At 43.6% G+C, this 27,500-nt stretch overlaps 4 protein-coding genes across 6 annotated transcripts in view; 2 read left to right on the top strand and 2 right to left on the bottom strand.

Annotated features, from left to right (window-relative positions):
- The window catches only part of kdm3b (lysine (K)-specific demethylase 3B), a 24,789-nt gene extending 19,240 nt beyond the window's left edge, over positions 1–5,549 (bottom strand). The window contains exons 1-4 of one of the 3 annotated variants that reach the window (XM_031586918.2): positions 5,055–5,549; positions 2,928–3,086; positions 753–869; positions 327–432 (exon numbers count right to left, since the gene is read on the bottom strand). In XM_031586918.2, coding sequence (XP_031442778.1) covers positions 327–432; positions 753–869; positions 2,928–3,086; positions 5,055–5,207 — 535 coding nt within the window. In that variant the 5' untranslated portion in view covers positions 5,208–5,549. Of the gene's footprint in view, positions 1–326; positions 433–752; positions 870–2,927; positions 3,087–5,009 lie in introns of all 3 variants that reach the window. The other 2 variants (XM_031586916.2, XM_031586917.2) reach the window with 2 other exon arrangements.
- Positions 5,550–6,300: 751 nt separating this feature from the next.
- bbs12 (Bardet-Biedl syndrome 12) lies at positions 6,301–9,434 on the top strand. The gene is made up of 2 exons (XM_012829246.3): positions 6,301–6,385; positions 6,987–9,434. Exons 1-2 carry the CDS (start codon positions 6,341–6,343, stop codon positions 8,934–8,936), a joined length of 1,995 nt encoding a protein of 664 aa, XP_012684700.2. The 5' UTR covers positions 6,301–6,340; the 3' UTR covers positions 8,937–9,434.
- Positions 9,435–11,008: 1,574 nt separating this feature from the next.
- On the top strand, positions 11,009–19,569 carry fgf2 (fibroblast growth factor 2). The gene is made up of 3 exons (XM_012829264.3): positions 11,009–11,823; positions 13,922–14,025; positions 16,183–19,569. Exons 1-3 carry the CDS (start codon positions 11,646–11,648, stop codon positions 16,366–16,368), a joined length of 468 nt encoding a protein of 155 aa, XP_012684718.1. The 5' UTR covers positions 11,009–11,645; the 3' UTR covers positions 16,369–19,569.
- nudt6 (nudix (nucleoside diphosphate linked moiety X)-type motif 6) overlaps positions 16,729–27,500 on the bottom strand; it is a 93,287-nt gene continuing 82,515 nt past the window's right edge. The window contains exons 3-5 of the mRNA XM_031587609.2: positions 22,084–22,139; positions 18,987–19,041; positions 16,729–17,553 (exon numbers count right to left, since the gene is read on the bottom strand). Coding sequence (XP_031443469.1) covers positions 17,168–17,553; positions 18,987–19,041; positions 22,084–22,139 — 497 coding nt within the window. The 3' untranslated portion in view covers positions 16,729–17,167. The remainder of the gene's footprint in view (positions 17,554–18,986; positions 19,042–22,083; positions 22,140–27,500) is intronic.

Raw genomic sequence — 27,500 nt, 5'->3', positions numbered from 1 at the left:
ACTGCTTTGAGGCGTCCGAGGGAGAAGATTCGGCGTAAATGACCTGAACCGTGGCGTGATGGCAATTGGTTGCTCCATCATGACCACACTCGCTCACAGTTTTTAGGCCGCACCAACACAATCATTCCTCCCCAGACAATGTGTGTGTAGTGTGTATGTATAGTGTGTTTGTATGTGTGGCAGGGTGTGCCCTGCTGTCCGTGGGGATCACGATGCTGGGCTCAAGCCATGGGCTATGGCCAACCCCAATATGCATTCTATGACACCGTTAAAACGTCAGTGTAGCAAACAATCGGCTACGACTAGAAACTTGGCAGTAAACTCACCTTTCCTCAGTATATCCTGAAGTTCACAGTCGCTGTGCCAGCTAGATATGGCTGCCTGTACAGAAGGCTTGTCTTGTAGAAGAGTGTTCCTGATATCTTTCTCAATCTAGCAAAACACAGAACATTCATTTAATTTTGGAGACACTCTCTAGCGGTACTTAAAATAGACAGTCAAAGACCACAGTCAAACCAGCCTCTAATTCTAGCTTTGCTATTAAATGTGTGTTACAATGAAATGTAACACTCAACACAAAATATCAAGCACTGACTTAATTGTATTTGCGTCACACATCACATCAAACGTAGGTGCCTAAACCTATGCATGGTACCACACGCAAACAAATTCACAAAATTGCATTCTTTTCATGAAGAAAATAAAAAGACAGATTATAGAGACCTCACAGATCAACTTTCCCTTTAACCCACCTCAAAGATTTGAAGTGAATTTCCATCAGGGAGAAACTCCAAGGTCTTGGTATTCCCAAAGAATTCCACTGGAACCAGAGACCCCAAACCGACGCGATCTACGAGTGGTTGGAATGCCTGCCAATCAATAAGAAACATAAATACAGAAGTTTAAAAATGACTTTTAGTAATCTCAGACCTCAAATTTGCCCATTTCTACAGCCAATCAAAATACACCCCTCCCTTCCGTGCTCCAGAAGCAAGTGTTCTCAAAACATTAGTTCAATAGTCGTTAAGTTATTAGTTCGAACTACATCTCTCGACTTGTACTTAGGGGCTTAGTTCCAGATACTTCATGTCTAAGATGTCACTGATGTCAAAATTAATTATTATAAACGTATTCCCTTTCCTGGTTAATATTTAACAATGTTAACTACCATACAACCCTACTTGTAATCGCCTTGAGCAAAAAATACATAAAGGTCCACTTGTAGAAACGTGCCAGTGAGGTGAATTCACACATCTACAGAAAAGAATGCGAGATGCTGCACCTCTTTCTCAGTGAGCTGATAATATGTAGCCTATTATAAAACATTCTTGTGTTGTAGGGAAGGAATATGGTGTATGCTTTACATAGACCTAGTAACAGAATGATTAGTAGAATAGAATGATTGTTGTACAGGAAATGCACCCGACTGGTTATCTGCGAATAAGTAGATAGTCAGTGGATATGTTGATAAGAAGTCAATCAGTGGTTACTACTAAATGATACTTGTTCAGCTATTGGGTATTATTTTAGTTGTCCTGACTTGACTGAGAGGACTTTGTTTTGTTCAGTCCTCTAGAATAGAGAGGACGTCTGCTATCCTACAAGCAAGAGGTTCAGCAAGGGCATGCTTTGAGTCGTGGCCTTAATTAGAATCGAATACACATGAGACCAGTGTCTCCTGCCTCTGCGATGACAACTTCACAGGTGTAAATGGCTCGGTGCATAAACACACTTTCAGCTCAACTATAATTCTGTCCATTCTCTCATTTCAGAATGTTCACTTCTCTGATGCTCTGCATTCATCTTGTTTCTGGACAGCCGCCCCTTTGTGAGACAGCAGAAATCATTTAACCTCTTTTTATAGTTTTTGTGTAATTAAAACTGATTTTCTGACCTCCTTCTAACCTGTAATAGGTCTGGGTCTTTGCCCTCTGTTGGAGACAAAAATGTAGCAGCATCCGGCCTCTCTGGTCAAGGTCTCTAGTGCCTCTGTTCAGCTCGTATCTCTACCCAGTCCTCCCTAACTTGGAACGTCTAGGTTCCCTTATCTGGTCCTTGAGCGCTTCTCACTGCACTCCCCTTGGGTGGCTGAATGTGTTTGTGCTCTTCATGATATGAATGAGTGCTCAGTAGTGTTAGTGCTGTGCACGTGTTCTTCTCACTGAGTTGTTTAATATCATGCTCTTCATGATATGAATGAGTGCTCAGTAGTGTTAGTGTTGTGAACGTGTTCCTCTCACTGAGTTGTTTAATATCATTCTCCTCCCGTGTGCACATTCCCAATGAGATCCTTTCATCTTTGACCTCTGTGCAGATTCCTATCCGCCTCTCTATTTTGTTCACACATTTCTCTTCAATCTCAGCACTTTTTTTCTCGAGAAGAGTGTTCTGAGGTCAAGTGGCTGAGCTGCAAAACGTTCAAACCACATAGTGGTTACCATATAAAAGGGGAAGCCCCATGGATGCGTAAGATCACCCTATAACAGGCCAAGCTCAGACATAAGGCGGTTTCCCACTGCAGGAACTAGTGGGCTGTTTTATGGTGGCCATAGTAGTACTGGTATATTCATTCATCAAGTAGCTACAGCCGCCATGACACCATTTAATCCAGAATGGTCTAATGTTGGGGCTGCCACTAGAGGAATATATCATTACTTTGTCGTGCCTGGAATTAACATTGGGATTGAAGGGCAACGGCTATGTCAAGTAGGTCTGGTGGGCTGAAAGGCCGGACACTGAAAGGCTGAAAGGGACGATTAGGGGGCCATTCCTGTAAACATTTGAGCCACCTGGGAAGAATCCCCGGGTTCCTGCAATGGAAAACCACCTACAGGAAGCCATGAAACAACAACTTGATGTGGGTTGCATCAAGTGTATGTCTGGCTTCTTTAAATTAATTGTTGGCTACATGTACACCAGCTACTTACTAATGCAGGCCAGGCAGATGTGGCACCACTTCCAGAAGCAGGATCAGTACGTGCCGCCCACACAATGGTGCTCTCCATCAACACAGCACGGACCTCATCCCCATACACCCTCACCCATGACCTCTGTCTCCAGGTGCAGTCCTCAAATTCAACAAACACCTGCTCAAACGGAGAGGAGAGGAGAGGAGGGAAGGAGATTGCATGAGAAAAACACACTGAAAAAAACGGGTGATAGGGGGGGCATTTTGGCACAAAAAAAAGCATGAATACTACTATGAATACTAAAGCAAGGTGAGGTGAGAGGCATTCAATTTCATTCATTTAACATGAACTTACTCAGTAGTGGCCTGCTTGACTGGACACAAATGCATCTGATTCACTGCCAGTGCTCAGAGCAAAGTTATCCATTGGCAGAAAAAGACCAAGAAGAGCAAATATACCCACCCTAGCTCCTTCCTGGAAAAGACAGTATAAGCCCGTTTGCTGAGCTGAGATGATTTTTTTTTTTATTTGGCAATGGGAATTCTGGTTTTGAACTTGGAGACCACTTTGGACCAACATTGCCTTGCTGAGAAAGCTGGGCAAAAATCAGCACAGATATACAAAACATAACCTATTCTGGGCTGTGCTAGTTTTAGACTAGCTTAGATCAACATGGCTGAGCGTCTCCAAAGGGGCAAAAAAAATAAAAATAATAATTTAAAAACAATACATTTGTCTAAATAACTGGTCTCTCAGCTAATCCTGGTCAGTGCTATAATACAAACTAAGTAATTAGGAGGTACTGAAAACCATTAAAGGCTTAAATAATTGCCAATGAATGCTCTTCTCAGTCATTTTGAAGGGCCAAATGATTTGCTTCAACTATTTTGTAAAAGCCTCGGGGAAAGTCTGATTAAAGTGCAGATAATGCTACAAATGAAACAAATGAAACATGCAACACACAAACACTGACAATGACAAGATCATTAATTACTCCCACACACTCATAGGAAACAATCATCTGTATCAAAACAATAAAATCAAAACAGAAACAAAGATAACAGAAGCAGGGGCTGAGGTAAGATGTGTGTCTACTCAATGTAAGAACGTAAACTATTCCCGAGAATGTCCAATAATAATACTGTCATCAGCATTTCACTGACAGTCACAAGTAGATAGACAAAGGAGAAAATATGATGATTTGTTAATGATCACACTACCACTTGGTTTCCTCAGGTTTTCTGCGGACTAAAGAAGTTTTCTGTTGCGATGTAAATAAACTTTTAATGTAACGTTTCATTAGAGATTACCAGATCCAAATGTATTGAGGGTGGCGTTAGTAGGAACACAAACATGCTCACATCACATGCAAAATTTCATTCATGGACGCATAGTTTCATAGCATTAGCGAATGATTAATTAAAATTATTTTACATTCATGCATGATTCATATTCGCTGAAGCAATATGATTCATCTGATGCAATTTTGGTTAGTTTCATTAAATGGCCATTTAGTGATTCAGCTTGATACTTTAACAATGGTGAAACTGCAATGTTTGGACTTTTAAGACATTGACCCATATGTGTATGAACATGGCATTTGTAGCTGATTCGCTAACACGACTCTGTTAGGCTAACAGTTATACAATGGCGGTTGACACAGGCGGCCAGTCTAAGCCATTTAAATATGATTGATTTCAATATTAATGCATTCTAACTAAAGTTATCGTTTTCACACTTCATCTTACATCGAATATACACACAGTTTAGAGAAATCATGTGTAATTCAAGTCTTCTGACAGGCTCTGTGGCGAGCTAACTCGCTAAGCTATCCTACAACTTGATTCCAAGGCCTTACTCGTTGCTATCTGATTTGCTAGCCGTGTCAGCTAGCTAATGTTTTGTGAAGCGGCTAATTGGCTGTTTCCACAAAAGACTCAATGGTTACTCCAAACACTAAAGTGGATTTCAGCCTCACGGCGCACGGGTTAGGATTAAATTCATGGTCTGAAATGCGCGATAGCCATGCACTTGGCATACTCTCTAGGGTTGTAGCAAGACAGCTAGATACTGTCTGCGAATAGACTTGTAAACACTGACCGTCAGCCCCGATGCTGCTGTTGTTGTTCCCTCTCCGGGGCTCACCTCTACCCCAGGGCTGGCCAAGCCAATAACGCTGACAGCCCGGACTGTTCCTCGCAGCCAGGAAGCTTGATCCATTTCGGTTCCGCCCGTGGATCCCCTATCATTGAGAAGCAGCAGCAGTCGCTTCCCGATGAGACCTAAAGAGTCCCCCATACTTAGCTAGTTAGCTGGCTAGTTTACCACCATGAAGAGACAACTTCCTTACAGTGAACTCTAAACCACTTAGCAAGCTAACCAAGTGTACGCTTGCTCACACAAAAAGTACGTAAAAATATGTCCCACTCGATCATGCACCAGAATCCCCTCTGCGCGAGGGACTTCGGTGCGGATCTAGTGCCGAGTCACGTCAAGAAGCAGAGCAACTGTGATGTTATTGTTCTGATGGCAACTGTCCCGCTCTGTCCGCCATTTAGCTCTGCAACAATCAAACGCACTCCTCGTACGTCGCTACTGCAGGGCTCAAACCTTTCACTCTCACCAAAACAGCGACCCCTGTTGATTACCTCTGTGCATTTTCTAATTTCATGAACTTCGCCAATGTTTCTGACAATGCCCACAGTAACATGGCATTTGAAACTTGGTTAAAAGGCCAGGTGCACCACTATCTCTATCAGCATTCAATCTGTGAACCACAATCCCCTCCATAGGGTACATGACAATAAAATAATAATAAAAAAAAACCTTCATCCAATTTGCCAAGCCATTAAAGGCAGTAAAGGCTAATAATCATCTGCACTGAAATACTCTGTGGTCAAGGTCAAAGGACAGAACACATCGGTCCCATTGTTTTGTTCCAGAGCAATACATAGTATCCATATAAATGTTTGTAGGCTTTTTATACTAGACAAAACTACCGTGATTATAAGTCTAGTTATAATAGTTGCAGCCATGAATAACACTTTTTTATATATATTTTTATATATACACAGTTCTATTCATGACCCAGACGACAAAAGGGCATATTTACTAGAAAAAGAATGAACACTAGCAAACTATTCTTAGCTAATAGGGTTGATTTCACAATCACTTGTCTATCTAAGTGTTTGCATTCCCATTGCAGTCTTTGTTCTCCAAAAGCCAACTTTATATTTACATTCAAAGTAATGACAGCTTTATTCCTGATACTGTAGGCCTAACAAAAATAACACAAAACGACTGTGCCACACAACTGCGCAGCTGGCTTTACAGTGCCGTATGAACACGCCCTGTCTCTTAGCAACCAGTCGGAGTCTGGAAATAACGCGCATGTGTATTGGGGTCAGGCAGACTAGTCAAACCATAGACATATGTCTATGAGTCAAACAGCAAGAGGGAAACGGCACCCAGAAGAGGTGTGTGTGCAGTTACTTTCTTTTCTAAAAACGTGACGTTGTCAAAGTATCAAGACCGTGTCGACTTTACCAACAATGAATTTAATTAATTAACTAAACTGCAGCTAGCTAGCAGGCTAATCTTGCTATGTCCATCGGAGAAACGGTTAGCCTGCTAGCTTGTTATTATTAGTGTCCCTTATAAGTGTCCCTAGTGTGAATGCAAAAAAATATGCTGTACTATTTAATTGTTCCAGGGACACATTTTTGTAATACATGACCAAGCTACATAATGTGCACACGGGCGACGAGCTAGCTATGAAACCTAGGTTGTCGTTTGAATGGCCATCTGTCGTTTCCAGGCTATTATTTGTGGCTAACATTACCTGTCAAAAAAGGTAACTGCTGTTCGTTGCTGGTTTCACCGAATATGCCAAGCTGGCAGCTTTACACTGGCGAGACAACTAACGTTATACAGAACACAACCAAGAATGACAACCTTATATTGGTTGGAATGTGTTAAAATATGAGTTGTCAAGCTCATTTGTGTCGTTGGGTATTATCTCTAATGCAAGACTGGGGCAATGTTTAGTATGTTTAATATGCCATTTATATTTTACAGATGTCATTTACAGAAAGCATAAACCACAGAGGCCACGTAGTACTGGAGCAGCTAGTAACACTGGCAGCAACAGCACATACCTTACTGGGTCCAAGTGAAAGGTACAAGTTCATCAATGATGAGGCCAGCGGGGACTCCGTCATGGTGTGCTCTAGTTTCCGGCTCCTGGAGAATTTAGACCTGACATGTTCTGTTGGGCAGCTGCTCAGCGAGACCGTCCTGGCTCAGCAGAAGGTGTTCCACTCAGGGTCGGGATCTCTGCTCTTCCTGGCTGGAGCATGGAGCAGGGCCGCTCTGGAGTGCCTTCATCAGGGAATAACTATTCCCCACGTCCTGTCTGCCATGTCTGAGGGCCTGGATGTGTGTGTGCAGGTCTGCAGAGACAGAGCGGTCCCTATTGAGGATGTCCTTCATCAAGGGGTTGTACAGAAGTGGAGTGTATCGAAACCTCATAGTGAGGCTCCTCCGTCTTTCAACGGTCACCCATTCCCTAAAAGCTGTCCAGTGTCTGAGCATAGAGCAAATGTTAGGCCGTTAGCACAGCCCCCTTGTCAGCATAACTCAAAAGCAGTCAAAGCTGCCAGAGGCAAAATAAAACTCACCCACAGCAGACATTTCACTTCAAATGAAACCAGTGATTCTGAAGGACCCACACAAAGGTCCGTGTCACAACTGAACCATTCAAAAAACACAGAGCTGGATAGCCTTGCTCTTGCTGTGTCCCACGGTTGCAACAAAGCAATGGACTTAGTCCTGCAAGCAAGCAGGATCCAGTCAAGGATAAATGGACAAGGTGACTCACACAAGATGTTTGATGTCAATAAGCTGGTCACATGTCCACTGCCTGGTCTGCCAGAGGATCATGCCTGCGCCTTGTCTGGTTATGTGGTCCTCTTGTCTGCTGAGCAGGCTTCCGTCGTCAGTCATTTAAAAGATAAGAGCGTGCGCATCGTGCTTCTGAACGGAGACCTGAATGAGAAATATCGCCACCTGGGCTTCAGTAACCCAGCAGCGGTCCAGCATGTAACCGATACACTGGATGTACACGGAGTGAGCCAAGAGCAGATGTGGGTGAATGGTGCTTTGGCCATCCTTCTGAAGTACGCCGTCGGTGTCGTTCTAGTAAACGGCGTAGCCTCTGAACAGCTAACAGACCACTGCTGGAGGCACAACATCCTGGTGATCGAGCGGGTAAAGCCAGCCGTGCTGAGCGACTTCGCCCAGGCGACTGGCGCCATCCCGGTCTCCTACATCACCCAGGTGAACCGGCGGTGCGTGGGGTCGGGCGTGCGCCTGCAGGTGTGGAGGGAGTACCTCAGTGGGCGGGGCGCGGAGTCCACAGCTGTGACCGTCACGGCTGAAAAGACCGCTCTGGTGACGGCGGCGATCACCAGCTCAGTTCAGGGGAAACTGCAGTCTCTGGAGGACCAGTTCTGGGGCTGTGCGCACCGCCTGCATCATGCACTGAAGGACGGGAGAGTCCTCCCCGGAGGGGGGGTGGTGGAGATGCACTGTATCCATGCACTGCAGAAGCGTATTGAGAACACTGGGAACAGGACCAAAGATGAATGTCGAGGGAAGCCGTACGTAGGGAGGGTACTTCAGCTGATGGTGGACGGTTTGATGGACTACGTCTCCACTCTTCTGTGTAACAGTGGACAGCTTTCAACCAAAGCAGACGCCTGGACAAAAATCCATGAGCAACTGAAGGACCTGAAGGGAGATCCAGATCCTTGTGTAAATGTACTGGGGTTGGATGTCAATGATGGACTCTGTTCAGACTCTAGTAGCAAGATGGAGAGTGTGTATGATAATGTGACTGTGAAGGTGGAAGCCTGGAGGAGAGCTTTAGATCTGGTGTTCCTGCTGCTTCAAACTGACGCTGAAATAATCACTGGCTTTGATGCAGAAAAAAAGGACATACAATCAAATAGTTTTGTGTTTTTATGAATAATAGGTGTATTGTTTTGTTTTGTGTGTGTTCAATTTTTTTAAGAAGATATTTTTAGACTACTTGTACACATCCCAAAGAATTTTCTAACGTGACTATTTTGTAGTATAGCACCAAGAGATAGAACAACGAATAATGGAATAAAAGTCATACCAGTGCTTCATGATAATCAATGTAGATTTGGGAAATGTGAGCTTGGTGACATGATTGGTGAGTTGAATTTGATTGGTAAAACTGAGAATTGATTGTTTTGCCACTGGGGGGAGACAAACACCATGGCTTTTACAGTGCTTTGCAACAGCTGTCCGACTTAAGTTGAGTTGAGGACTCACTCGCATCTACTGGCCCCACTTAAACATCTCTGGTCAACATGAAGTAAGGCACGTTGTTTTGTAGGTCACTATTCCTAAAGAATGGACGTGTGTTGTCCAAAAGGCTCTTTATCCAACAAACATGTCTGGAGCTCACACCCTCAGAATAAATGAACACTAAATTCACTGTGTTGGACGGCTCTGGCATTATTTGTATGGTCTGGGATTGTCGCAGAGTATTATTCGCCCCGGTCTGCACACAGGATTTTATGGCCTCCATTCCAAACACCTGCCCAGGAAACCTGGATGGGGGCTGCAGACGTTTGGGTCAATCTTGTCTTGTTTGTCAGGACAGGACCATGTTGTGGAACCATGGCCCTTTGGAGTGCTTTGATGATGACTAACGAGGATGTCTGTTGTGTCATTGTGAGATGACAAATCCATCATGCCAGGCCTGAAAGGACCCCTTTGACGCTTCGTGTGATAGGTCAACATTCTTTCTCCGGACGAGACGCACTAAAGGTCACCCTTGACCAGTGATGTTTTTCTTGAACCAACCATTAACTGCAAAGGTTTAAAAAAGGAAATTAATAAAAAAAAGACAGGAAATTACCAGGTTTACCAAGTCTTTTCTCATAGTTAAGAAAACAACAACTCGGTAAGCACTGCACAAAAGGCTGTGGATGAATGAAGGAGTAGGTATGCCCAAATAAGGCAGTGGAAGGGGGGAGAGAGGCCAGTAAATGATTAGAGAGTAGAGCGCGAAATCTCTGCCCGCCAGTTAAACAGTCCAAGAGGAGTAAAGCCACATGTTAAAAGGCCCATTCACTGGGCTCTGTAAATAGGGGCAACAACAAGAAGTGTGCATAATGTGCCCGTGTTTCAATGCTGGTTTGTGTGTGTTTGTGAGTCAATGTGTGTGTCTGTGGAGGTCAGGCTAAAATTATGACCTGGCCTCAATTAACGTCAGAGAAATCCATGAATTGGCAACTGGATGCTCTCAAGTGTAAAGGAATGCTTGATGGAAGCCTATATTCAGAGTTCCCTTATTTATTTGCTGTCGGTGAGCATATGTTTTGAATGGACGACTCATTATGGTCATTGGCAATGCTGAGTCACTGGTTATTTCCTGGGTATGTTTTCTCAATTAATAAAGATGCCATGGGAATAACCTTGATCAAATGTTGTAAAACTCGAGGTTGCATCATCCAGAACACAGCTTTTTACATTGCCGTTTTAGTTGCGGTGAACTCTCTGATCGGTACTGTGCAGTAATGTCCGCATGTCTGCAATTACATTCAAGCGACCACCAATCCCAGTTGTTTCCAGGGAATCTCCATCCGAAGCCCTTTGAAGCCAGATGGTGTTTGCCGTAGCAGCTTATAATAGCCTGGCTGCTGCAATCCTGAATAACATTGAGAGATCCTAACTACATGACACGACGGTCAGATACAAACCGTCCACCAGCTCTCAAACCACATACACTAAAATGTGCTTTTTGTTCTTGACCAGAGTCTTATTTTTATATCAGCAGCTGTCCGGTTTCCTGGCAGTGCATTCTTGAAAGTGCCCTGATTTGTGTTGCATCTGTTAATCTATCACTCTCCTGCTCTCTGTGCCAGAAGTTTGGCTTTCCTCTCTGCCTCTTTCTAAAACATTACCATCAGGCTCCTCCATACTGCATTCAAGCTCACCCCATATGTCCTTCCCTCTCTCTACCTCACCCTCTCTTCCCCCCCTTTCTTTCTCTGCTGGTCTGGTTTCTCTGATGGAGAGAGAAAGGGAAAGGGGGAGAGAAAGAGAGAGCGAAAGAGAGGAGGGTGTGTGGCGAGCGCATGCGGACTGGAGGCCCACGGGGGAAGTCTACTCATAGGCGTGCCAGCCGCCTAGCTGTAAACACTTTCAGCACAAGAAGAAGAGCAAGAAGGAGTGGAAAGGAGAGGGAGACAGATGCATCTCCCTTTTATCATGACTATGCTGCCTACACTTCATTAGCTCTCTCTCAACACGTTTTGATTGCACTCGGCGGAGGAGGGGGGGAAGAAGCAGAGGGGCTCAGAATCCACAGTTGGGGCGTTCCTGCCTCTCTCTCTCTCTCTCTGCCCCGGCCCACACAGCGCTGCACTGCACCTCAGCGTCTCAGAGCTCTCCTTGCAAGAAGAAGGCATGCAGCAGAGGAGGGGGGCCTCTCACAAAGGGACTCTCTGACCCCCTCGGCTGATTAACGAGAATCAGGTTCTCTGAGGCAGGAAGGCGGAGGAGTGGAAGGTGGAGGAGGAGGAGCAGCAGCAGCAGGAGCGGCGGCGGCGGAGGGAGCTCCGGAGGCCGCTCCTGAGAGGCCACTCTGGGGCTGGCGCCGCACCGAGAGGGAGAGGGAGGCCGAGAAGGGCAGAGGCCATGGCTACCGGAGACATCACCACCCTGCCGGCCACCCCCGACGACGGGGGCAGCGGCGGCTTCCCGCCGGGGAACTTTAAGGAGCCCAAGAGGCTCTACTGCAAGAATGGGGGCTACTTCTTACGGATCAACTCCAACGGCATGGTGGATGGAATCCGAGAGAAGAACGACCCCCACAGTAAGTGCTCCCGGTCATTGCGTTTCCTTCCAAGGCGCCAAGGGAGAGGGTGCAGACAAAGCCTCTTTATGCCATTCTAGGTGTCGCAGGGAACTTAATCCTGGGCTACTGATGTGAATTTTCCGACTCAGTGCACTCCATCCAGTGTTTTTGTTACGCACCAAGGAAAACTGTCCCAAGCTTATAAATATCTCCTGCCAATCACGTTCTGGATTTCTATATGTTTGGAAAACTTTTCTTGGTCTAGTTCACAAAAAAAACGACTTTATTTTGTTAAATTAAATTGACATGCATTAGATATGCAGGGAGAAGGAATGGTCACACTTGTTGCATTGAAGTATGATTTTTGAAGAATATTAGGAAACATTGTAGACACACTTTTATTTGTAACTGTGTAAGTGAGGTTTCTCAAGCTCTCATAAAAGTCCTTTGGTTGATGCAGGATAATGTAGTAGTATATCCAAGGGAGTAATACACATCATTTGCAGAAGACTGGTCTCAACATTTCAGCTCGCAAATTAATTACAAATGTGTTGACAAGGAAAACAAACAGCTAATGGTGAGGAAACATGAATTGACTTCATTTCCACTGGCCACCATGTGGAAACCTGTCCCCCCTTCCATGTGCAGTGACAAGCACCCATTCATTATGTAAACGTCTCTCAGGACTCAGTGCTGTAAGGCTCAATGGTAATGCCAGAGTTGAACAGTTCTTGCCAAGGCAGTAAGTGAGGTCCTACATTGTGGCGTTAGCGCAGTGAAATCTGATCTGAAGTATGATCAGTATAATCAGAAATACCTCCTCCATATAACTTCGCTAATTGAGTAACGCCCAAACTATTTCCCTGCTATTTCCCCACCATGTCCTGACAAATTGTGTCTGAATAAAAATGAATAGGGTTTATGAAGAACGGACATGTCATCTCAGAAAGCCTTTGCTGACTTCCCCATATCTTTCGGCAGACTCCTGTCATTTGAAGTAGACCCCATTCCTGACTGTAACCCTGATCTCACCTGACCTTATTCTGACCTCCTGCTTCCTATAAGATTCTCCCATAAACAAAAGGTCATTGGACTGACAGTGCTAAATTATGCTGTCAGGGGCCCCAAGAACTATAGAACTAGAGGGGACAGGAATGAGATTATCTACGCATGAAGACATAGAACAGGTGCACTGGAAACAGCTGTAACAAGCTTATTAATGGGCACCAGATCGCATGGGCAACAAGGCATATCATTCTGTTAGTCAGTAAAACTATCTGTAGCCTATCTCACAAAGAAGATGTTTTGGAACACCATAATGTATTTGTGTTGAATATGGGTTGGGTTGATCATGTTCCCATTTGAACATGCTGGTTTAAGCCTTAGAGACAGAGTGGGTGTGTCATGAAGATATGTCAACAGAAGTTCCAGAGAACTCCTCTGCCTTCCTCTGATCGTGGAACTAATTAAGATGGAATGCATGATACACGACATTAGTTAGTATAGTTGGCCTGCAGTCACACACTTTTCTGTGTAGATGCTGTAGGTCAGGTTTCAGACAACTGGGATGGCCTTTTTTTTTACATTATTTGGAAGTTTGATACCTCTACTGTTCAGCATAGTAATGCAAACACAACACATACAGTACATTTTTCTAAATCTTTGGGCAGTTTCATTGCCGAATGCTAAAAAATCTGGTGAAGAAATGTGTAATGTGCCCTTTGTGGAATCCTTTTAGATCCCTGTACTGTAAACAGTTCATCCAATTTAACATATTTATTACATTATTCATTATTAGTTACTAATAAGAAACATAGAAACAAACACAAATGTTTGGATATGCTTTTGGCCTAGTTGGAAGACAGCTCTGAAAAACATGGCTGCACAAAACCACTTCGGTTTTGTACAATTATCCATTGTCTCAAAATAAGTCAATCATGTTTTTTGTTATTGTTGAGTCTAATCAGCAAGGGCTCAGAGTTAAATTTTCAGGTCAGACTCTGAGGCAATTTTGTAATAATCGCTAATTGCTTTCAAGAGTTGGAAACAGGAGCATGCCTCTCTGATTCATTTTTTCTTTTTCTTTTCTTCCCTTGCTTCTTTCTTTTCTCTCTAGTCAAACTTCAGCTGCAGGCCACCTCGGTGGGGGAGGTCGTGATCAAAGGCCTTTGTGCAAACCGCTACCTGGCTATGAACGGAGACGGAAGGCTGTTTGGATCGGTGAGTGCCGGAATGTGATGAGATGCAGCACCAAAATACCACAACACAATAACACCTCTTGGTGGCTTGCAGGATACCATTAACTGTAATGGTAAAGGAGACGGTTTTATTGAAAACAAAACAATTTGAAGTTTGTGCACATTCTCTGTTTACGAGCGAGACTGGCACAGTGCCATTTGGTCAACAGTGGATCCTGCCAGAGGAGTCCAAGAGCTCTGAGTGTTATTTTCCTGGACGTTCATCAAATCTTAATCCTTGTTTTAGATAATCACTTGGCCGGAATCCTTCTTTTGTTAATGTGTAAGGCCTGCCACTGCCGCCTCTGTGGCCCAAAGTCCCCATGGGTGAATCAAAGGCAGAAGTGAGGCAGCAGTGAGTGCCTGTATGTGATCTTGTGGTTTTGAGGGCTACCACACAGCTCCTCCACAGCCAGGGCAGAGCTTTCCTCCAGACCTTACTGAAAAGCTACTGGCCACCCACAGACACACACATGGCACCTTCACTGATGTATCTCTTCACGAATGGACTTGCTAACACACATTTGACTCCAGGGAGATACAGAGATCATGTTTTTGCAGGCTGGATTTTTTAAAAGTGAATTTACACACTGTGAGTGTACAACCATCCTGTCATAAGCTGCTCCAGACAGAATGATCCTAAAATGTCCATTCAGTCTATTATTTAGACAGAGATACTAACTGTGAAGTGAATCTTATCAAGGTTTCTTCTCATCACTCGTGCTATAAAGCTAAGAGTTTTATAAAGCTAAGAGACTTTAAACGATGTCCCCCATTATTTACTGAAGTGATAAAATTATGGCTTTCTGCTCAAGCTTTGTCTTGTATCAACCCCGAACCTTAGAGTGACGCCAAGACAGGTCTTTAAACGTTTTGCTATGATATGAAGCCGCCGCCAGAGCCAAGTTTCCGCCGAGGTCTACCTATTAAACACGACCGGGGCCAGATTGCGTCTATTTATAAACTCATCATGTATTTAAGAACTGTTTGTACCACAGGGTTCGCTGAGGAAACTATGAGCACAGGTTGGAGTGCAGTCGCAGTGAAGTCAAGGTACCTTGACCATAAAGTCAGTGCCTCTTTAGTTAGTGTGCCGACAGTGACGGACTCCTCTGCAGAGCAGCCACTCGTTTTGGAATGGGTGTGGGCCATCGAAAGAGGTCTCCAATGGCAACGCAGATTCTTGTCAGATGCAATTGATGTCATCGGCCATTTGCGCCCTTGTCCACAGAATTGTTAGGCTGTGTATTTTTTTCTTTTTGTGTAGTTCCTGTTTCCCCCCTTCCTTTTTCATGAAGCAAACATAAACATCGGCTGGACGCAAACTGCCCACGCTCTTGCATAATAACATGACCTGACTGTATTGAGAATGAAAAGTGAAGTTAGTTTCCTTTCATTCTGTCATGGGGGGGTGAGTGCACACATCTGCATGGTGTCCTCATTTGACTTCAGACTGTTTTATACCACACGTGTTGTTGTTGTTGTTGTTGCCCCTGTGGTATCTCTGAATCCTGACAGTTTTGGCAGGATTTGAATCAACACTGTAAAAAATGGGCTGTTTCTTCTGACAAAAGTATTGATAAAAAAAAGACAGCGTACGTAACTACCCATAGAGGATCAAAAAAGGGATTAAAGTTGTATTTGTTTTGGGTCGACTCAGCTGGTGAACAGACCCATTAAAAAACTCAGACATTTCCTAGACTACTTACGTGGAGGAAGAAGCAGGCGTCACGGTCATTTTCACTCTTTTTCCAAAGTCAGATGTACATTGTTCTGGGAAGCCTTATTCTCAGCAGTCTTGGCAATCCACCATTAGGAAAAGTTCTTCTCCTTTTCACTGAGTCAATATAAATTATAGTTACTTTCAACACTAACCATACTGCTTTGGACTTCTAGAAAACCTTTTCCATTTTTCTTGATTATTAGTCCCTAGTTTCATTTAGAACAGGATATCAATTTACAGACTTTTCAATTTGAATCATAAACTCTATTATCTTAATCTATTTTAGAATGGCTGCTTTTAGCTAGCTTTACTATTTATAGTTTTATTTATGTAGAAAGTGAAACATTACAAATCAAACTTAAAGGTTCCAGTGAATGGTTCCTTTCTGAAGCTTCCTTCAATTCTCTCCCCATTCAGAGACGACCGACAGAAGAGAGCTACTTCTTCGAGCGTCTGGAGGCCAACAACTACAACACCTACAGGTCCAGGAAGTACCCGGACTGGTATGTGGCACTGAAACGGACTGGCCAGTTCAAGCTGGGCACCAAGACCGGACCCGGGCAGAAGGCCATTCTCTTCCTGCCAATGTCAAGCAAAACCTGATCAGGAACAGACATTGGAGCTGCTCCTTAATGTCTCAAAAGGTTTTTTTTTTTGAGAGAGAGAGAGAGAGAGAGAGAGAGAGAGAGAGATAGAGATGTGACAAAGACTTGAAGATACGGTCGGTGTGACCACCAGCATAATGGTCCTGCAGCTTAACCAATGGGAATGTCACTACAATAACAAAATGTGAGTCTAACTGAAGCTGCTTGATTACTCTAGACGGTGTATATTGATATAGTCTTAATGGTTCTTTATTATTTTCTTAACATGAATGCTTTTAACAATATATAGTTGTCAAGGATGAGAGTCAGAAAGAAACAAAGAACTACATACACTACGTAAAAATCCTTTCAACTCATGTTGGTAGTTTGACAGAGTCCAACTTTATTCAACACTGGTTAAATACTTCACAATTCAGTCCTACAGTACAGTTCTAATTTCAGCATTGTAAATCGCTGTCTGCTGTCCAGCGGAGACACATCTCGGCATCTTAATAACATCATAAATAACACCCCCAGTATTGCTGTCAAGATCCAGCCCATCAAGTAGCCTCGGCCTAACCTTTGATGCATGTGCAGAATTCCCACAGGAGAGAAGGTATGTGGCCCAGTCAGCGAGTAATATCCTGTCCAGTGATTATCACCACAGTAACACCCATCCCTTTTTATAGTAACAGTTCATAAGCGTCTGTGCCCACACCACAGCATGGTGAGAAAATCCGGTCAGCGGTCAGCGCTTCTAAAGTGCAGCCGGTGTGTGATGTGGTGTGGTGTGGTTGTGCCCTGTGGGCCAGTAGCCATCAGGCTTGCTTAAGGAGCTCTGGTAGCTGCCGGTGGTACAGCTGGTAGAACATTCCAGAATAGACGGCAGGCAGCTCATTCACGGTGAGGTCGATGTGATGAAAGCCGTGCCGGAGGCCGTGGAGGAGGAGCTGTGCGACGCGGCTGGTGATCGGGGTGGTGGCATTGGTCTTGGCTAGTTCGGCCAGGTCGAGCCACTCACAGCGCAGGCACTCCTGGGTGCAGAACTCGATGTCGTAGGTCAGAGGGCTCAGGCGGCAGATGATGTACATGTCGGACATGCCAAAGGCGCCCGGGTGGTTGTGCTGCTGCCGGATGCTCAGGAGGGAGCGGAATTCGGCGCGCACACCCGTCTCCTCGAAAACCTCGCGGACAGCCGTAACACCTTACAAAACAGGGAAATATAGATGGGGTTGTTCTACTCAGCAAGAAAGGCTAACATTTTGTAGCATTTGTTAGCACTACTAGTGGAACTAGATTCATGGTCAAGGCTATCGCATGTCTCTCTGGCCTTTAACTCAGAAAAACACATCAAGCTATTCCCTATTTGACGACTGCAGTTAAAGGTAGCATCAGCAAATTAGCCCAGACGCTGGCCATTTTGAAACTCAACCGCTGAAAGGAATACACCCCTTATCTTCATCACTTTCATTGAGTCCATCCCACTGCATGGCCACTACCCATAGACAGTAGGAACTGCTTTGATTAAGACACATGATTGACAGGGAGATCGTTGTCCTGATTTGTTGGATCTGAGGAGGTTATTGTGTGTGTTTCACCCTTTCAATGGTAATGGGTTTTTACTGCATACATGTGAGGAGAATGTCATCAGATATTCCAAACAACTGTTCTGAATTACCATGGCTGACTCCACCTTTCCAAAAAAGACACTGTTGTCACGTCTATTCTCCTGGATGTGAAAATGGATGTTTACACCAGAGGTACTTAAACAGTGATTCATTCACTTCCTTCCTTTCTTCTTTATTTAGGGATTATTTGAGTTGAATGTTTTCTATGGGCTACAGAAGTACTGTAATTAATATTTAGTGATATTTTTTACTACAAGAGAAATGTAATGGCTTTGCTTATCAGTATTACTAAATGCTGCTTTCATGACATATTTCAATAGTTATATCTTGAAGCTGCTCTGAAATGATTGTAAATATTAACAGAAAGAGACCGTCAACTCATTAATACCAGTTGTAAAATTTTAACATTTCAATACTTGAATGTATATTTTAAGAGTATTGTTTGTTCAAATTAAATGACATGAAATGTCTAAATAACACTTTTTATGTGAAGTGATTACACCAAAATCTTACAACTGAATTGACTTCCAATATACCGGATACAGCAGTCCACTAATCTTTCAGGCCAACAGCCATGATGATAGAAAAGAAAGATTGATAATACATAAACTGTTTACACCAAACCGTCAAATTAGTTCTAATAGCATAACAGCTAAATGTGGAAAGAATAGAACATTTCCATACAACCCACTGATAACAAAGTTCTTTGAGGAACCTATTGGCTTCTAGCTTTATCACATTATTAACCTCAGACCAACACAGGGTCTGCTGAACCTTAAGCCCTTTACATGCCCCGTAAGCAATCCCACAGTGATTCTACATTTCAACACTGTATAGAGAGAGAAGAGCCATTATGTTGACTTTAGAACCTGGTTCGAAGTCAAGAAGTCAAAAAGAGGAATGCAGTGCTGTTCTGTTAGAATCCATTTCTAAGACTTTGCCATGTGTGACTGCTGAGGAGATGATGATGATGATGATGATGTCCAGTAAGAGAAAGAAAGGTACTCACCGATGTTTTCCCCTGGATCGGAAAGACCCCCCGGAAACTTCCAGGCATTTATAGTCTGAAACACATTACATCAGAATTTCAGAGAAATACTTCATAGCCCACGGCAACAACGCATATCTCTGAAAACACAAACCCTACGCCTCGCATCAAGTTATTTATAGCTTGCCTTCTTCCTTTATCACAGTGATAACACTTCTAATAATTGTATTAGGTTTCCTTGTTGTTATGCTGTAAAGCCCATTCCATGAACATAAGGATCTACTGAGTTCCATATTATGATTAATATTTCTATACTGATATTTATAAACAGAAAAAAATGCTGCTAGTTCTTAATTATAACATAGATTTTTACCTTTTTTTTATTTTGGAATTAACAACGGTATTTGAAAGTTACATTGATAGGTTTCTCCTTTGGAAGACTTTTGAAATATTTAAAAAGCTTTATTTTATTAAATGCAATGCCATTTATGCAATTTTCAAAACTACAAAGAACTATCCTTGTAACGTGTTTCAACTTTGTCAACATTAAAAGAATGCTATTTTTCTGAACATATTTTATATATACAATAAAGACTGACATATACATCTTTGAGTGATTGTATTACTTCCTATAGCATACTATGTTTACTGGCCAGGGGAGTGTAATAAAATGAGGCAGGGGAAAGACACAGATATATACAAAAAGAGTTTTGAAAATGTTACCGAATTATGATTTTTAACACTGTGACACCTTTCAAAAGACTGCTGTCGCGCACGGGAACTCAAACCAAAGGTTTTACATTCACACACGCCTGCATGCAGCAGCAGCAGCTACAGGGCAGCAATCTGGAGAACATTATGGAGTGGCAGAGCGACTGTGCTGGAATGGTAGCGCTGGTGGGGGGATGGGAGGATCAGCACATCTCGTTCCTCTCAGTCCGACCACGTTTCCAGTAAATCGAACAGCGTTGTTTTGAGTCTCTCAGACGGTTTATGTATTATGTTTAATAATGCAGTTGTAACATAGACGATAGAAGACGACTTTGATGGTTATGCTGCCACTCATACGACACCAGAAACCACTATTTCACTTTTTTCGTGACGGCATTAGGTATTTTGGAATAAAGGTTTGGAACATTTTCCAGGGTCCAATTTCAACATGAAATTTCAGAGAAACACATCACTGTTGTGTTTCCAGGATCGGGTTGCTCATCGCTCATCGCTCATCGCTATCGCGCCCACAAAACAAAGTATCCGGTCTCTTCACGTAGAGCTAATGGCCAAGTCCATCTTGAGAGGCTCACTCTCAGTTTTCACAGACATAAACCTGGAGCCAGTTTCTGTGCGGAAAAACTGTCTAGCAGCGGTGATGGCACAGAGCCAGAATGGACGCATCGGGCCCTCTTCCTGTAAGTGAGGACTGAGGAATTGCATCGGACTAACGAGGGGAGACAGTGAAGAGGGTAAAGTACAGATAAACCTCATTACCAGACAACAGCATCATAGCTACCACTGAAAACAAACGCTGCTCCGAATGAAAGTGAAAGAGGGTCAGGGGGTTCATTATGGTTTATCTAGTCTGTAAATACCAGAGCTTAGGGCTGGAGTTTGGAGTCAGAATCGCACAGAGGCCAAGAGACCTATGGGATTTATGGGACTTGATCGGGAAGGAGGATAGCAAGCTGGATTGTCTAGAGCGGTGTTGGAATGCTCTTAAGGCGCAGATGGATTTTACAGTGACCAGAGGCAGAAACTGAATTCATTTTATTTACCACTGAATCTCACTTGAAAACTACAATCACTAGATATTGGTGACAAGAAGATCACTTTAGCACTGATAAGGCATAGAATGATCAGTACAGGTGAGACTGGAAATTGATCTTTTAAAGATTCCACATCCTGCAAAATACATCCCATAGAAATATTCCAACGGATAGGTAAAAGCTCTATTTTTGGCTTTTGACTGCAATTCTTGAATCAGAGGGATCTTTATACACACACACACACACACACACACACACACACACACACACACACACACACACACACGCACACAATCTTCCAAAGAAATCATATGGGCCAAAACCTCAATGAAAATCTACCTCATCTGAAATAAGGGCAATTTCAGTAACTCAAAACTTGTTGGAAAAATAACGGTCTATCTGAAACCATGCTATTATAGGTCTTGGGAAATAGCAAAGGATGTAGTTAAAGAGCTAGAGGAATGCATTTGTGCTTGCAGTTTCAGAGGAGAATAGAGGATGGGGTCGCTGGCGAACGATTTCTTCATCGATGATTGGACACCCCTGTTTGAGCCTCACCGTCTAAGCACTTACATTTGAAAGGCCGTTGAGCACATCTTGCCAAAGTTAACAAATAAAGATGAAAGAAAACCCAATTATATGGACTATTACACATATTGAGTAATGTACACAGCTACAGACGACAGACAGAAAGACATGAAAGATGCAAGGGAAGCAGAACAGCTTAAACAAACACACTTAATGATGGCCGTTTAGTCGATGGTGCGAGGCAACACACACCTGAATCGACCTGTTTAGAAACCTGAATAGACATTCTTCGCTTGTTACTCAGCTTCTCTTGGAAGGTGTCCTAAAGGGTCTTAAACTTTAAATATCTGTTTTAAATTCAGGTCTCAGAATGACTCTCCTATTAGTAATCACGGTATTAGTGTGTTACCGACCTGAAAGAGAAGCGGAGTTTGTAGGGTTGAATGACAAGTGTCTTTGGAATTTTACAATCATGATTGTAGGGTTGAATGATTTATGTCTTTGGAATTTTACAATCATGATTGTAGGGTTGAATGTGATGAAAAGTGATGAAATGATTATCCTTTGGATTAATAGTCATGATATCTTAGTTTGAATACTTTTCAAGTTAGTACTGTTTAAGATGATTTCAGTCAGTAGTTACATAACAGAAAAAAATGGCCTTGATATTAGGTAGTTATTCCAGGTAGCTGTAAATTCATGTACTTTAGACAGCAGAACATGTTATCGCAGTTACTTGCCAGTCTTTGTACATATACATATTTCCCTGCCTATATAATGGTAGCCAGCGGGTACAGATGAAAATATATTTAAACAAAATACTCTACCTTGTTCTTGTCTTGGACGACTAAGACCTTTCCATTGGACTCATCAACAACGGCTCCTTAAAGGGTTACAAAGATAGGTCACAAGTGGTGAGTACACACTGACTCTGACACACAGAACATATTGGAAACCTAATTATTTCAGTGAATCAGTCTCTCAGTTCTTATGGAAACCCCAGTGGAAAAGCTTCCAGAAAAATCAAGCATAAGCCTCTGGACAATGACTGGTTTTGGGAGAGTATGAGTGGATTTAGTTGAAGTGACCGATGTGGACTGAACACTCCTGACACCTGCCAAGACTGGGACAACCAAGCAACCGTCACGTTATACATCTGTGAACAATAGTGCCCGTCATGTAAAACACGTTCAACAACAGGGAGCCAAAAGAGACTCTCTCTCTCTCTTTCACTCACACACAGACACACACACACACACACACACACACACACACACACACACAGACACACACACACACACACAGACACACACACACACACACACACACACACACACACACACACACAGACACAGACACACACACACGCACACACACACCCACATACATAAACACACACACATGCAAACGCACACACACGCATTTTGTGAGGGAAATAACTATTGATAGGTCTTCAACAGGCATATAACGTCTTGTTCTTTTTCCTGTAAGTTAACTGATACATCAAAGTGCCAGCAACACCAGAGCCATGGATTAAGTACCCAAGAAAGAGAACTACATCTGTGATTTACAGCTAGCCTAACAGCATTAGCATGGTTATAAAAATGACCACTGAACACCATGCCTGTGGGCTGTGCCAATCTGCATGGCTGCATCGTGACTCCTAATGGGATTGAGAAATCTGATTGTGAGACTTCACAAAGATGGAAAAATCTAGCGGGAATCTAGCGAGGACTACTACAGTTAATGCATAGTCCAGACAGGCAAGCACGGTGGCAGGAGTGTGATGACGTGGAGTTGCATGAGTGCAAAATGTGGTGTGGAGCTGACATTTATAGTTGGTACCATTAATGGCTGTGGATATACCAAAATACTGAAGCTTGAAGGTTCAGAAGCTTGGCAGAAGAGGAACATTCCAGCATGACAACAATCCAAAGCACACTGCCAAAATCACGCAAGAGTTTCTAAAGAAGAAAAAAGTGAAAAGTATGACCTGGACAAGTATGTGGCCTGACTTGAATCCAATAGAACACCTTTGAAGTATTTTAAAGAGAAGAAAGGTAGAGCAACACAACTCCTCCAGCAAAGAGCAGCCGAGATAAAATGTGTCAGAAGAATGGCAGAACTCACTCCAGAAATGTGTGCAGCACTGGTATCCAAGATTCCAAGGGAGGGTAATGAAAGTTGTTCTTACTGTGGAGCCTGTATTTTTAATAAAGTACATCTAAACTGTTTTGAATTTGACAGAAGAGCAAACACCCTACTTTTTTTATTGAAAAGTGATGCAACTACTTTAAGGTATTACAATTTTGAATCACCTCTGCCTTGCATGCAAACTATATGACTCCCTCTACCTTGCATGTAAACTATATGACTCCCCCTGTCTTGCATGTAAACTGTATGACTCCTTTGCCTTGCATCTAAACTATATGACTCCCTCTACCTTGCATCTAAACTATATGACTCCCTCTGCCTTGCATCTAAACTATGACTCCCTCTGCCTTGCATCTAAACTATGACTTCCTCTACCTTGCATGTAAACTATATGACTCCCTCTGCCTTGCATGTAAACTATATGACTCCCTCTGCCTTGCATCTAAACTATGACTCCCTCTGCCTTGCATGTAAACTATGACTCCCTCTACCTTGAATGTAAACTATATGACTCCTTTGCCTTGCATGTAAACTATGACTCCCTCTGCCTTGCATCTAAACTATGACTTCCTCTGCCTTGCATCTAAACTATATGACTCCCTTTGCCTTGCATGTAAACTATGACTCCCTCTACCTTGCATGTAAACTATGACTCCCTCTGCCTTGCATCTAAACTATGACTCCCTCTGCCTTGCATCTAAACTATGACTCCCTCTGCCTTGCATCTAAACTATGACTCCTTTGCCTTGCATGTAAACTATGACTCCCTCTACCTTGCATGTAAACTATGACTCCCTCTGCCTTGCATCTAAACTATGGCTTCCCCTCAGTGTTCCACTTGGCCTGGTTAGTGCCGGTGTCGTCGTTGCCATGGTGGAAGGTGGGCGGCCGGGCTGAGTCAGCCACTGTTGTGAAATATTTGCTGTCTCGCATGGCAGGCCAGGCCGGACAAGGAGTAGACCGAGAGCAAGTCTTTGATAGCGTCACCACATTCTTTTTTCCTTCTTTAGTTTTTTTTCCCTTTTTTTCTGATGGCTTATGAATAAGTGTGTGAATGGAAGAGGAATGAGCTCCATTTCCCCCTCTCTGTCTCTCACACTCTCTCTCACACACACACACACACACACACACACACACACTCACACTCACACACACACACACACACACACACACACACACACACACACACACACAGACACACACACACACACACACACACACACACACACACACACACACACACACACACACACACACACACACACACACACACACACACGCCTTCCACTCCAGACACTGAGACAGGAGAAGGTGGAAAGTGCAGGGCAGAGAGGGCACAGGACGCTCGTCTGGGTACCAGGGCAGAGAGGGCACAGGACGCTCGTCTGGGTACCAGGGCAGAGAGGGCACAGGACGCTCGTCTGGGTACCAGGTAACCCTCCCGCTCAGCCCTCTCTGACAGGAAATCGATGCCTTTATCCGTGCCACTGAGTATAGCACAACACGTTCACAGCCTGTCATTATGGTCGCAGCCCGTCACACCTAGCATACACACCCGTCACACCACACTCCATTTCCCACGCACCCTGTGCTTATGGCGTGCTGGCTGTGGGATGAAGGATCTTAAGGTCATTGAGAGGATCTTATGGTCATTGAGAGGATCTTACGGTCATTGAGAGGATCTTACGGTCATTGAACGGAACTGACCACAACAGCGGACAGCGAGCTCCTGAGTCACACAGACCAGGGGAGAGCCTTTGGTGAACTCTACGGGGAGTTCAAGTGGAGTCATTTTCTGAAGCTGGTGCAACTCCTGTCTCTTCACTGTTAAGAACGCGGTACAAACAACACCCACAGGAGGTCATGGGTTCAACACTCTACAGCGGAGAGAAATAGGCTGTATGTGCTAACTGATTTTCAATCAACATCTCAATTACAAGAGGTTAATAAACAGGGTATATGTGTGTGTGTGTGTGTGTAATCAAAATATTTGTAATCTCTTTGAATCATATGTATTGCAAAAGACTGGGTGTTTGTAGATAACACAATAAAAGAAACACTTCCCAGAAATGTCTGTAGGAGAGCACGGCATTCAAATGACCTACTTGCTGAAGGAGTCCAGCTGGCTCTCCAAGGACACTGTCATCATCCTACTCTCACTGCTTTACACAGGGCCACTTAGTACATTACAATCGTGTGGGGAAATGAGTTAAACAAACACTGAGCCGCCTGTGAAGCACCACTCAGAATAACACACCCTGTAACCGTATAAAAATACAGTGCTTCACACAAACAAGTTCAACAACGGGGATGTCTTGACATGAGAAAACTACAATCAGCTCGCCTTTCTGGTGATGTTTCTGGGCCAGTATGACCCAAGCCCACCAAAACACACATATAAGACAGACATATTAAGAGGGTTAAACCTAACCAGAGAACCACACCAAGTTCCAAGAACTCAGTGCAATATGAAAGACCTCCATTATGCCGTGCTGTGTACTAAGGAATGCCCTAAGCCCTTGTTTCTTCATGGGGGTCCAATACATAGGGGGATCATATAGAGAGCATATAGTGGTTATTCAAGACTCGAGAGATGTGGTTGTAAGCATGTTATTCCCAGCCGAGACTATGTCAATAATGTGGGAGGCCAGAATTCCCTGCCACCTTTCTAGAGAATGGCTCCAACGAAAGGTAGATGATGGTAGGGCAGTGGGCCATGCCACAACCAATGGATGATTTCAACTTCAAGCAGAACTACACTGATAGGGGTCTGTGTTATCTCTGTTCATCTTTACAATACATGTGATATGTTAATAAAATATTAATAACACACTTATATTTGTGCATCCTGCCTCTGAAATAAGGATGGTTAACATAACAGCAGTGCATCCACATTACTACTGGTGTTTGACTGTATCATTATAGAGGTCAGTATAGATGCCATGTTTCTAACACCTTCATCATCTCCTTTCTCTGCCTCGCCATGGGTGAAGCTGGGATGGATGGGAGGACAGCTCTCTGTGAGGGGCAACAATTGACCCAAACATGTTCCAGAAAGAAAGGGGTTGGGGGTTGTGAACCAACAACAACACACTTGCGCTGGATATTCACAAGTTGCACAATCCATCCCTCAGATGAACAAGGTGAGGTAATCTTTCTCAGCAATGATGATTCTTCCAAAGAATGTGGGATCCAAACCAGAAGACCCTGTGGCCCTCGTGGACCGAATTTGGACATCCTGGAGAAGTCTCCTGGACAGACATGCTCCGACATGCCCGAACTGGCTCGCTCCGGAAGATTTCTGGTGGGCCAAAAACAATTTGCCCTCTGCTGGCTAAACTTGGGAATGCAGATTTCTGGGGGGGGTTAACGTCCAGGCCCAATCATCTTCCCCATAGCTTCATACACCCATTCATGTTGATCCAAGTAGATGAGGAAGCCACCAATGAGTGCAGATAGTAGAATTGAGTTTAATCTTTACATTTTTCATGGAAAACCTTTTTTCCAAAAGTTATGTTCAGTTACTGGCAGATATTACATTTGTCTTGAGTATAAATGGTTAATTACTGCATATTTAGGAGCCACCAAAATCAAATGAACAAAGTCTCTCACAATCTCTAACTCCCAGTTTCTAGCTGACAGATCCCTTTAAGTTGCAAGAATCTTTGCTAATTAGCTGTTTAGTTAGCAGTTTACAAACTGTTCCTTTCAAAGATCACATGTATGTTGTTCGTGTACAGTATTTCTCTTGAGAACATTTCAGTGGGAAAGTTAATTGAGCAATTGTGCTAATTGTGCAAAGGTCTGTGTGGGAGACAATGGTGAGTGAGAGATGCTGACAATCTCTGCTTCTTTATGACCGAATATGATGATGATGGTCGAGTCACTCTTTCTTGCACAGCAGCTCAGGGATTTATGACTGGCAACCAATGACCCAGAGGGGAATAAAAGAGAGAGAGAGAGAGAGAGAGAGAGAGAGAGAGAGAGAGGGGGAATAAAAGAGAGAGAGAGCACCTTGAGGGAACAAACATGTGGAGAGAAGCCCAGTTGTTTCCTACCCCCTCTTCAGGTAAACAATGACCCACCGGGG

This window comes from Clupea harengus, chromosome 20 (assembly GCF_900700415.2).
Source record: "Clupea harengus chromosome 20, Ch_v2.0.2, whole genome shotgun sequence".
NCBI lineage: Eukaryota > Metazoa > Chordata > Actinopteri > Clupeiformes > Clupeidae > Clupea > Clupea harengus.
This window is presented reverse-complemented; position numbering and strand designations above follow the sequence as displayed.

Bases quoted from the DNA above. Each gene is read 5' to 3' on its own strand.
- bbs12 (XM_012829246.3), top strand. From the start codon at position 6,341: ATGTCTATGAGTCAAACAGCAAGAGGGAAACGGCACCCAGAAGAG. The intron at 6,386-6,986 runs GTGTGTGTGCAG...TATATTTTACAG, and splicing joins GGAAACGGCACCCAGAAGAG to ATGTCATTTACAGAAAGCAT.
- fgf2 (XM_012829264.3), top strand. From the start codon at position 11,646: ATGGCTACCGGAGACATCACCACCCTGCCGGCCACCCCCGACGACGGG. The intron at 11,824-13,921 runs GTAAGTGCTCCC...TTTTCTCTCTAG, and splicing joins AGAGAAGAACGACCCCCACA to TCAAACTTCAGCTGCAGGCC. The intron at 14,026-16,182 runs GTGAGTGCCGGA...CTCCCCATTCAG, and splicing joins ACGGAAGGCTGTTTGGATCG to AGACGACCGACAGAAGAGAG.